The sequence below is a fragment of the Puma concolor genome, chromosome A2 (assembly GCF_028749965.1).
Source record: "Puma concolor isolate L17-30 chromosome A2, mPumCon1.1.hap2, whole genome shotgun sequence".
NCBI lineage: Eukaryota > Metazoa > Chordata > Mammalia > Carnivora > Felidae > Puma > Puma concolor.
This window is the reverse complement of record NC_141668.1, coordinates 120472527-120485449: the sequence shown is the minus strand read 5'-3', so window position 1 is coordinate 120485449 and position 12923 is coordinate 120472527. Positions and strand designations below refer to the sequence as shown.

Sequence of the window (12923 nt, the reverse complement as noted above, 5' to 3'; positions counted from 1 at the left end):
TAACAAATGGTGCTGGGAGAACTGGACAGCAACATGCAGAAGAATGAAGCTTTCTTACACCATTCACAAAAATAAACTCAAAATGGATAAAGGACCTGAATGTGAGACAGGAAACCATCAAAACACTAGAGGAGAAAGCAGGAAAAAACCTCTCTGACCTTAGCCGCAGCAATTCCTTACTTGACACATCCCCAAAGGCAAGGGAATTAAAAGCAAAAATTAACTTTGGGACCTCATGAAGATAAAATGCTTCTGCACAGCAAAGGAAAAAATCAACAAAACTAAAAGGCAAACAACGGAATGGGAAAAGATATTTGCAAATGACATATCGGACAAAGGGCTAGTATCCAAAATCTATAAAGAGCTCACCAAACTCCACACCCGAAAAACAAATAATCCAGTGAAGAAATGGGCAGAAAACATGAATAGACACTTCTCTAAAGAAGACATCCAGATGGCCAACAGGCACATGAAAAGATGCTCCACGTCGCTCTTCATCAGGGAAATACAATTCAAAACCACACTCAGGTATCACCTCACGCCAGTCAGAGTGGCCAAAATGAACAAATCAGGAGACTATAGAGGCTGGCGAGGATGTGGAGAAACGGGAACCCTCTTGCACTGTTGGTGGGAATGCAAACTGGTGCAGCCACTCTGGAAAACAGTATGGAGGTTCCTCAAAAAATTAAAAATAGACCTACCCTATGACCCAGCAATAGCACTGCTAGGAATTTACCCAAGGGATACAGGAGTACTGATGCATAGGAGCACTTGTACCCCAATGTTTATAGCAGCACTCTCAACAATAGCCAAATTGTGGAAAGAGCCTAAATGTCCATCAACTGATGAATGGATAAAGAAATTGTGGTTTATATACATAATGGAATACTACATGGCAATGAGAAAGAATGAAATATGGCCCTTTGTAGCAACGTGGATGGAACTGGAGAGTGTGATGCTAAGTGAAATAAGCCATACAGAGAAAGACAAATACCATATGTGTTCACTTTTATGTGGATCCTGAGAAACTTAACAGAAACCCATGGGGGAGAGGAAGGAAAAAAAAAATAAAGAGGTTAGAGTGGGAGAGAACCCAAACATAAGAGACTCTTAAAAACTGAGAACTGAGGGTTGATGGGGGGTGGGAGGGAGGGGAGGTGATGGGCAATGAAGAGGGCATCTTTTGGGATGAGCACTGGGTGTTTTATGGAAACCAATTTGACAATAAATTTCATATATTAGGAAAAAAAATAGGGTGCAAACAAAAAAAAACTAATTCATACTCACGTGGACCCTGATTTTCCTCCATTTTTACCCTGCATTCCTACATGACTTGTATTTAAAAAAAAAAAAAAAATACTGCCTACTGGACTTGAAGGAATGGCTTGCAGTACCATACTCTTGGACAAAAGGGACAACGCTCAGGCCACCATGTGTTCTTCCCTTACCCAACCTGAGAGGTGTTTTTGACCTTGAAAACATTAGGGGTGAAGTGAGAAGATTTTCCCTTCCTAATACCTCAGCCTGAATAATTTGAAACCGTTTCCTAAGAATCCTTGGAAAGCAGAGGGGTTTTGGGTATAGTCTTCTTATAAAAAATTTTCCTCTTAATTTGATGTTTCAGATTAGACAATCTATCATTCTACAGCATTGTTAATTTTTACATGAAGAAATATCAAAGATTAAATAATGTCTAGACACATTCACACACAGGTTGTAGCATTTTAAAATTGGTATAATTCATTTAGAAGGCAGCAACACATACTATGGTCAAAATGGTGTTAAAAATAAAGAAATAATTTATTAGAAACAAAAGGCTCTATACATAGAGAGCTTTACCACAGCTTTAGATGTGTTAAGTAGAACACTGGGGAACAGAAACTGAAGGGTTTTGTCAATTATGATACAGAACCATAAGAAAACTCTGCACCCACTTAAAAACAGCTATAAAAATGAGGTAGAAACATGGGTACAAATGGTTTATGATATAAAGTGAATGCCGGAACACAAAAATTATATAAATACACATACACACACACGTATAATCATTTTATACTAGGTAATCTTTTAAAGTACATCATCTTTTAAAAATATCTTTTAAAAAATTACTCACCTCCAAACCTCTCTTTTTTAAAGCTTTCCCATCCATTACTTGCTCAATTACATTTTTCTTGTTTTTCTCTCCTATACACTGTCTTTCTGGTCATTTCTATTTTCTAGTATAGTCATCTTTACCTTCTTCACCCCCTGTCTTGACAAAAACATCACTGTCTATCATGCCCTTTTCTGACTCCAGAAAAAATATCTATCTAAAGGGTACAGAGTAAGAAACAAGGCCACCCTACGGTCACTGCAATGATCTCCCACATACTGCCTTGCTTGCTATCACTGTGGAAGTTACAAAGCAGTAAAAAGAGCCTGAAGTGGAAGACTGAACTGCCTCATGCCTCAAAGTTACTTTCTAATTGTTTGTGTCTTTCTGTCTGAGCATGCACAGGTATGGAAAATAGAAATTTACAATAATTCGGTACTACAGGTTTCTTACCTATTGAATGAGTCCGATTCTGATGAAGAAAGAGTTTCTTCTTGAATATCAGTACAACTGGAAGAATCATCTGGTCTGTCAGGCTCCATTCTCCCTGGGGATTCCAGCTTTGTTTGAGGGAAGTGGTCTGTTATGGGAAGAGTGTCTGAGAATTTCATCTTTTTATCTTCCTGTTCTATAAAGGTAAAAGAAAGAAAAAGACACATTTAAGAGTACCATAAAATCTACAACCTCTGTATGTTTATTATTTCTACATTTAGCAGTACAATTTATACTCAGTAAAATGGAAGCTTAGATAACAATGAATCCAAAACCCCAGGGACAGAGAATAAGAATCATCACTCCTATGAGCTATCTAATTACAATGCCCACTCCATGCACTTCCAGATAAATTTGAAAACAAAATTTCCTTTTAAAATCAGGAGTAGTGAACTGTGTAATTCTAATGAGGCTTCTACTTACAGTATTACTAGAGAATTCCTGCATATTTCATAGATCAGAGAACACCAACAAACATATGAAGCACAATAAAAAAGCATTAAAGATTCGATATTTATCACTGACTACTATGTGGTAGTGAATCCATCTGGACATTCCTCTTAGTCTGTTAAATAGAATCTAGTAATTTACTATGGAAAAGGAAAACTAATCAGACATAACCAATATTTCCATTCGATCCAATACATGTGACATTTCTATGTATCCCTTGTTAGAGCCTCAATTTCTGAGGTCTCCTCTCGCAAATAAAAATAAGGGAAGCTGGAGGCATGCAGACAGTGCTGGCAAGAATGTGACATAACAGGTGTGACAAATATCTCCAAAGACGAGTACAGAAATAGTATCCATGAAGGATTCCTCAGTGCCCAGGACTCTCCCTCACGATCTGTTTCAGGACTCTGCTAGTATTTCAGTGACACTGTCTTTAAGCTTCAGGAACTCAGTAAGTACTTAACAGCCAAGCCACATGTGCTAATAGACTAGAGCCCCTTTCATGAGTTTCCTCCCAGAGAAGCAGAGCTCTCACACATCACCCACCCAGTGTGTTTGCAGAGGCAAGTGACTCTCGACAAAAGACACCAAGAAGAATTGTCAAGGTTTTGTTACAAATAGAAAATTTATACTAAAGAATAAGACAGATTCTTTAAAAACAAAAAAACCTTTGTAAGTCTGTACAGTCAAGATATTTCCAAGATTTTCCCAGAAATACTCTTCTTGTAAACAGGCACCCAAGACCACATTAAGAAGAATCAATCACCCAGTAAACTCAGGAAACCCAGGCATCCAGTACTCAACTGGCCAGGAAAATGCAATCAAGCTGACAAACTAGGGAGCGGGAGTTGAACTTAAAACTATCTTTTATTTTTGCACCTGATTTATAATCACCTTATATACTTCTTCCCATCTTATAGAAGCTTCTCCAAGATAAATTCCCCCTTGGGGACAAACATCATTCAACAATTTGTGGGCACTGAAAGTCAGTTATCTTTCATGTATCTGTCCATAGATGTCAGAACAGGATGTCAAACACAGCCCCCAAAGATAAGGCTCCAACATCAAATCTCCCGAAAGACGTGCAATAAAAATGAAGAAAAAAAGCAATGGATGAAGGATTTAGTTGAGAGAACATGTGTCTTGTTCACTTACATTGGCACTTCAATGAGTAAATTTACTTGAAAGAGCAAAAATTACACTGATTGTATGATGCTACACAAAGCTCAGCTCTTCAGTGAGTCTGTGTTAGTCTGTCTGCCTTCCTCTCTCACACACTCTTTACCTCCCTCAGACACGGGCATTCATGCACAACAATCTACCAGCACCAATCATCTCTGAATGCCACAGAGAGCAGTATTTACAGGCATATACACATAAAGTGCATAATCCTGAGTATAAGCAATTAATCATTTTCAAGATACATCCAACCAATAAGCAAAAATCTTCTCCAGATCAGAAGATATTAAGCCAGATTTTTTCAGGAGCTAAACTGTTTTCTAAGAAAATCCTCTGACAACTGCACAAATTCAAGTTGTTCACAAAGAGCATGAGGTTTATACTCAGGCAGCAACCTACTAAATGATACCAGGAGAACTTAGGAAAAAAATAAAGAATGCAATAGCACATAAAAGAATAAAAGGCTTAGGGATAAATCTATCCAAGGAAGTGAAAAATTTTAACGCTGAAAACCACAAAACATTGTTGAAAGAAATTAAAGACATAACTAAATGAAAGACATCCTGTGTTCACAAACTATAAGACAATATTATTAAGATATCAGAAGTTACCAAAGCAATCTATAATTTCAATTCAATCCCAATGTTACTTTTTGCAGAAGTAGAAAAATTCATCCTAAAATTTACATGGAATCTCCAGGGACCCAAATAGTCAAAACAATCTTGAAAAGGAAGAATAAAGTTGGAGGACTCATACCTCCTGACTTTGAAATTTATAACAAAGCTACAGTAATTAAAATAGTATATAATACAGACATAAGAACAGACTTTTAGACCAAAAGAATATAATAGTGAGTATAAAAATAAACCTTCACATATATAGTCAATTGACTTTCAACAAGGATATCAAGAGCATTCAATGTGGAAAGGTTATTCTTTTTTTTAAAAAAATTTTTTTTTAATGTTTTTATTTTTGAGAGAGAGGCAGACAGACAGAGTGTGAGCCAGAGAGGGGCAGAGAGAGAGGGAGACAGAATCCAAAGCAGGCTCCAGGCTCCAAGCTGTCAGCACAGAGCCCGATGCAGGGCTCAAACCCACACTAGATCATGACCTGAGCCGAAGTTGGACGCTCAACCAACTGAGCCACCCAGGCGCCCCAAAGGCTATTCTTAACAATTGGTGCTTTATCTACATGTAAAAGAATGAAATTGTACCCTTACCTTATACCATACACAAAAATTAACCTAATAGGGATCACAGACCTACACATGAAGAGCTAAAACAACAAAACTCTTAGGTAAAAACAAACAGGAGAATCTTTCATGATTTTCCAAATGTTGAAATCTTCCATCTTTCCAAAATGTTTCCATGAATGATTTGGCAACAATTTCACGGATATAACACCAAAAGCACAGGCAACAAAAGAAAGAATGAATAAACCAGACTTTATTAAAATTTAGCACCGTTGTGCATCAAAGAAACTATGAAGAAAGCAAAGAGACAACTGAGAAAATGTTCATAAATATTTGCAAATCATATACATGAAAAAAGATTAATATTCAGAATATATAAAGAATTCCTAAAACAACAACAAAGAAACAAACCAATGGAAAAGTGAGCAAAGAACATGAACACACATTTCTCCAAAGAAGAAAAACACATAGCCAATAAGCATGTGAAAAGATGCTCAACATCATTAGTCATTAGGAAAATGAAGATCAAAACCCATACCACTTCTTACCTACTATAATAGCTGCAGTTTAAAAAAAAAAAAAAAGGAAAATAACAGGTGCTGTTGGCAAGGATATACAGAAACTAGAATCCTTAAGCATTGCTTGTAAGAATGTAAAATGGTGCAGCCACTTGAAAACAGGTTGGTGGTTTTTCAAAAGGTAAACATAGAATTACCATATAAACCAGCAAGTCCATTCTTAGGTTCATATCCAAAAGAATGGAAAGCAGAGACTTGAACAGATATTTCAACACTAATGTTCATAGCAGTGTTATTCATAGTAGCCAAAAGGTGAAAATAACCCATTAGAGATGAACAGATAAACAAAATGTGGCATACACATAAAAAGCAATGAAATTTTAATAAAAGCTACAACATGAGGACCTTCAAAATATGCTTATTAGTGAAATAAGTTGACACAGAAGGACTAATTATTAATGATTCCCACTTACATGAGGTACACAGACTAAGCAAATTTCACAAAAAAGTAGAACAGAGACTACCAGGGTCTGCCTGGAAAAGTGGAAGAGAGTTATTATTTTTAATGGGCACGGAGTTTATGTTGGATGATGAAAAAGTTTTAGGTACAGACAGTGGTTACCGTTATAAAACATTCTGAACATATTTAATAATACTGAATTGTACATTTATGAACAGTTGAAATGATAAATATTGTGTTATGTACAATTTATCATAATAAAGAAAACAATAAGGAATTTTCTTGTGCACTACCCTCCATTATGACTCTGTTTTGTTCACTGGTCCAAATAAAGCCCTGGCAATAGAAATATAGTATTAATCTCAAATTTTAAAATGGATCAAAATTAAGGAATGTGCTATGTATAGGCACACCAAGTCTATAAGCTTCAGACTTTATAGCAGAACATTTCATCCAAAATAAATACCAGTCACCTTTAACAAAAATTATTCTAGAATGAAATTATTTGTAGGATATCTGAAGTATACAGCAATAAATCCTATAGTTAGAAAACATCCTCAGGCTGAAACAACTAAGAAACTTCTGATTTATCATTAAATGAAAGATTTCATAAACTTGTCTTCAGGACATTGTCTCAATCATTTTCCCTACAGTAATAAACTTAGTTAACATTCAACAATTGTTATAGGTCTAAAAATATTTTTTCCCATTTCAGATACCTAATAAAAAGGTAAATTCCTGTGATTTTATTTTCTTTTTATATTAAAAATGAATAGTGAAATTCAACATATTTCTGTTTTTAATTAAAGTCTCTTACCCATGCATACAGGTAATAGCTCTTCTGTAGATTCATCTTCTTTTCTTATTACTTTTTTTGTTGACATTTCAACGGTCTTCTTGTATCCTTTTTTGGCCTGATCCACCAGAAGCCGAAATTCATTCTGATGTTTTTTACCTAAAATTCCAAAGATCTTCTTGGTAAAGCAAGGAGTAAGAAAATTTTATGTTTGTTATGCTGACACATGGAGTATCAAGAAGTGTTCAACCAGGGCGCCTGGGTGGCTAAGTCAGTTGAGCGATCAACTTCAGCTCAGGTCTTGATCTCATGGTTTGTGAGTTTGAGCCCCACGTTGGGCTCTGTGCTGATGGCTCAGAGCCTGAAGCCTGCTTCAGATTCTGTGTCTCCCTCTCTCTCTGCCCCTCCCTGACTCATGCTCTGTCTCTCTCTCAGAAATAAACATAAAAAAAAAAAAATTAAAAAAAAAAAAAAAAGAAGTGTTCAACCTTGCTCAAGAACAAGATCCTTGAAAAGCACCTGCAATAAACTTAAAAGCTGGCAACCACAAAAATACAAAGGGCTGGGGGTCGTGGAAGCCTCTGCTCTTCTCCCTTCCTCAGATACAAACTTGGAAACAGGATATTCCTAGTTTGCTACTGTAGGTTTTTCCCAAACCCCATACTCTGTAAGGCTTTTGATGCAGAAGATACCACTTTCTTAAATATATCCAAAAGACACCATTCTAACTCCCAAGAAACAAGAGTACTAACATGAAGAACATTAACTGAATATAAGAGCAGAAGCCTCGAGGAAAGCTGGGTTATAAAAACAAAGGAAATCCATTCTAATTCCCTCTTTCTCCTTTACATTTCTTGCCTGTTTCCCATCAGGATCCCTTAAGTCCACCACCCACCACCAATCACTTTACCTCAGGATATTTTAATTGCACCAATCTTAACAACACCTGCTACTTTGGAAGGCAGCCATGCTCACCAGGATACCACCAAGGCTGCACATAACACCTGCTACTTTCATACCTCTGAAGACAATGTAAGCCTGCTATCTAGGTAGCCATTATTAACGTACATTAATTTACTCAATAAGGAATAGCCAGGCATTGCTAGAGCAGAGGCTGTAGGACATCTATTTGTGATTCTGAACCATAGTTCGAACGGCTGAGGATGCATTTACTTATCTAACACCCTCAAACACATAAGTCATGGCTCAAAATGATGCCATAAATCCCACAAAAATGTATTTTAGAAAAAATCATACTGCAAATAGTTAAAGTTCTGAGACCATTTTCACACAGTAACCAACATTTTCCCTGTGGCACACACTAAGAATAATTGACTGTAGGAAAAAATTTGTGCTTTTCTTGAAAACTATGCATTTTCTAGAGCTATCCTTCCAGGATTCCAAGCATTTGCTGCCTTTGAGCTCTGTAAACTGTAGATAACTCATGGCAATGGAAAATAATTCTTGTCTACAGACATGCAAAATCCTGTCTGGTAAAGGTTCAATTGACTCCTCTCCCCACTGTGGAAGAGGCCAGTTTTGCCTCCATTTGCACACTGAATTCAATATTCCTGATCTATAAATGCGACTGTTCTTTGGACATCAGGGAGAGACCGCTCCTAATCCCAATATATTTATGTGTATGTACATGTAAAACTCCCAGTGAAACTAACATGTTGGGTTGTAAGGTATGTGGTAAATTTTACATTAAGAGACTGGGTAAAACTCCAGCAAAAGAAATAATGGCTGGCCATAAAGATTGCTGGGAAAAGTTAGCTCTTTAGAAATAGGTGAGATCCTATCTAGGAAATAGGTGATTTCTTTCAGGTCCTATTTAACTCTATGCATTTGAGGATAATTATTCTGTACTTCCTTCAGCTCCCCAGAAGCAGTGGGCTAACACCACCACCATCACTATATAGTTTCTGTTAGGCAAGGGTAACACAGCACTGTGGGGTCTATGTAATCTAGTCAGACCTGGTCTAGGCTGTTTTCCCAGTAAGGCCACTGAGTATCTATGAATTCTGGGTGTAAGAATTACTTAAGAAACTTGCTCAAGTAATCTCATTAACAGTTAAGGAGGCTTAATGACTTTCTCTTCTGAAGTAATAAAATCCCAGGTTTAAAAAGAGATTTTCTTTGTTTAATCTTATTACCCTACAGCTAGGCTGGAAACCAAACAGTAAATGGCAGCCACTGCTTTGGCTTTGACCCAAGAGGAACAAAAACCCCTGCTCAAAAGATGAACAGTGCCAAGAGATTATGACTAATAAAATTGCTCCCATTCATCTCTTCACCTCATTTTAGGAGCTGTGCCATCTGGCAAGAAGTTCTTTAAAGAGTTTAAAATCTCGGCTCTGCTAATTAGATGCCCTGAATTTACCTCTTAAAAATATTAACTGGTTAACATAATTGTGGGAGCTCATGAATGCACTTTACATTCAACCATTTCATATCCTTCAAGATTTTTAATACTTGAATAATATCACCCTTTCCGACTCTCCAAGTTGAAATATCATAATCTTTTCTAGTGCCATGTCAAGCCATTCATTCATTCCTTCCTTCACCACCCCTTAACTACTTTTCTAGACCAGCTTTTACAGCCAGAGGGTCCCCAGATCTGCCCGTGAACTGAGAGGTACACAAGACCAAACCCAGGCTCTCTCAAGAACTGGACAGACTCACCCCCTACAGCAAACACACTGAAATACTCACTCATCTACTTGAAGTCACAGAACAAGTTTGGAGTCAGTGTCTCTCAAAGTAAAATCGAATACATTTTTTTTCACCAACCTCCTAGGACACCCAAGCAACTAAACCTGGATGGAAAAGAGAGTAACAGTAATGGCTAATGCTCACTAAGGGCTTGTTCATTTAGCCCTGAACTGACCAGTCTCACTTTAAATTCATGATGTAAACCTAAAATGGGCACTCAACACCGCTGTACAACTTTTCTACCTTTCTCTAGCAAACTCTGCTTTACTATTCTCCAAAATGACCACTTCAAGCTTTTGCATACGTGCAACACCCCCCTACTCAGCTGGCCTCACACTACTTTGAGAACACAGAAACATTCTAACAGAAACCTTATCATCTTCCAACTACCATTAATTCATCTGTGCACATACGCTCTATCTTCCTTGAATTTAACGAAAAATGACTGTCCTTGCAACAATTAAAGGCCAACCTCTAACGTATGCTCTGGATTCCATCACTAAGGCCTTCTCAAAGATATAGCACCTCTAACTATCCTCTCCCTTTCTTACATCATCAATTTCCCCCTCTATGCATCTTTCCCACTGGCATACAAATATGCCTAGGACTGTTCTGCAGAAAGCAAGAATGTGGGTTATGAAAACAACTAGGTAACCAGCATTTTTCCTTAATGAAATAAAGAGTGTAAAGTGCCAGAATACATTAAAAATGGAAAGAGTAAGCAACCGAGATGTCCTCCAATGGCAGAATGGATGAACTATAGTACATCTAGACAATGGAATATAATTCAGCACTAAAACAAAAAGCACTATCAAGCCATGAAAAGACATGGAGGAACTTTAAATGCACATTGCCAAAAGACGGAAGACAATTTGAAAAGACTACATGCTACAGGATGCCAACTATATGACATTCTGGAAAAGGCAAAACTATGGAGACAAAAAAAAGATCAGTGGTTGCCGGGGGTTTTGTAGCAGGTGGGGTATGAACTGACAAGACACAAAGGACTCCTAGGGCAGCAAAAATAATCTGTAGGCTATCACAGTGATGCATGTCATTATATCGCTGTCCAGATCCATGGAATGCATGGTTCACACCAAGAGTGAACCCTAAAGTAAAGCATGGACTTTGGATGACTATGATGTCAGTGTAGGTTCGTTAATGATAACACCAGAGATGGGGTGTTGATAATGGGAGAGGTCATGCATGCATGGGGGCAGGAGATATATGGGAAGTCTGTCACATTTCCCTGCTGTAAAAACATAAAGTCTTACTTAAAGAGAGAAAGAGAGAGAGAGAGAGAGAGGGAGGGAGGGAGGGAGAGAGATGCAGTACAGGTGGCTTGGATAAGCATAACCAACTGGCTTTGGAACTCAATTATCTCACTACTTATATTCTTTCAAAGTCAATACAATTTTGAGAGCAAAATGATGGAAAACAATTTTTTCTAATGTTGGAGACATGTAAGGTTGGTGTGGGGGAATGTGAACATGACTTGAGAACATCTGAATATAACCTTAAATAAGGGTAAATATTGGTTTGTAAAACTTTTACTTCAGTAATGTGTGTGTATATCATTAGTAATGATATAAAATATGATTCTCACTGTGGGTTATAGTCAGAAAAGATCTGAAAGCCACTAGGTTAAGTATTTCCCAACTTGAAAAACAAACAAAACCATCTTTTGACCAACACCCACCTCCAGCTACGCCCTCATTTTTCTCTCCCTGACAGAGTAAAATCTCCCCCAAGAGCTGTCCACCTTAGTCTCACTTCCTCACCTCCAGTTTCATCTCGTGGACACCCAGAGCGTCTGACACCTCTCCTCTTAAGAAACTGTTCTTGTAGAAATTAGTTTGCTGCCTCTAAGCTGTGAAATGCACCGATGCTTTCCGTCTTTTACTCTACCATTCACAGTAGCATCTGACACAATTCATCTTATTTCCTTTCTTGAAACACTTTGCTTTCCTAGATTTTCTGATACCACATTTCCAAGCTTTCCTCCTATCTCATGGCCCCTCCTTCATCAACCCATCATGGACACTCTTAAAACAGCAGAATTCCAAGTGCACTGGCTGACTGCTAAAGATCTCTGAGCCTCTTTCAGAGGGCAAATAAGGTAAAACCTATTTTATGTGCCTTCTTTGTTATGTTGACATAGGCACTGAGTGCAAGAGAAATGGTGGATAAAACTGCTGGTGTCCTAGCATGAACCAAAGAAGTGACCCCGAACTTAGTAATCACTATATGCTACACGGTCATGCAGACACCAATTTAAAAAAAAAGAAAAAAGAAAAAGTCACTTTAAGAATGTCCTTGACGAACCGGTAAGAAAAGTATGTATTTTATTTTGACCCTGGAGTACATATCTTTTTTAATAACCTCAGTGGTAAAATGAGAACTACAAATACAGCACCTGTGCTCTACACCCAACGTATAATGGAAATACCACAGCCTGCAGAAGCACCTGTGTACTTATTTCAGGTGGGAGCTAAATTAGCTACTTTTTAAACAAACAGCATTTTTACTTGAAAGAACAGTAGACAAACTGTGATTATTTACACTTGGATAATATATTTTCTCAAAAGTGAGTGAGGGAGGTTTTCACTTCAAGAAAAACAAGTGACAGCATCTGCTGACAAAGATAAAAGGATAGCTTTCAAGTGAAAATCAGAACTCTGGATAACTTGTATCCGACATTACGAGCTGACGGTTTCCCAATACTTAACTTTCCTGAGAAGACTGGGGCTGAAATTAAAGAATGCTGTTCTTTTATATTATATAATACAAATGAAAAAATGCAAACATTTGCAACTCGATGAACCAATATTTTCCAAATAACCAACAAATGATGTTACAAAACCATTCACAGGTAGAAGGGCCTTTCAAAGCACGTGACAGACCAGTGGATTTTTATGGGGTAGAGTACAAAAACTTCATTAATATGATTTCAAATTCCATTGTAACTAACCGTTCTGAAATAACACTTGCCAACAATACCCATGATTATCTAAAAAAAAAAAAAAAAT

The 12923-nt window shown here is 37.3% G+C and overlaps 1 protein-coding gene across 4 annotated transcripts in view; it reads right to left on the bottom strand.

The window, feature by feature from the left end:
* RAD18 (RAD18 E3 ubiquitin protein ligase) overlaps positions 1–12923 on the bottom strand; it is a 113373-nt gene that overhangs the window by 42408 nt on the left and 58042 nt on the right. For all 4 annotated transcript variants that reach the window (XR_015248266.1, XM_086697531.1, XM_086697532.1 and 1 more), the window contains exons 10-11: positions 7201–7338; positions 2546–2720 (exon numbers count right to left, since the gene is read on the bottom strand). Coding sequence is in view for 3 of the 4 variants with exons in the window: in XM_086697531.1 (XP_086553657.1) it covers positions 2546–2720; positions 7201–7338 (313 nt within the window). In the remaining variant the exon portion in view is untranslated. The remainder of the gene's footprint in view (positions 1–2545; positions 2721–7200; positions 7339–12923) is intronic.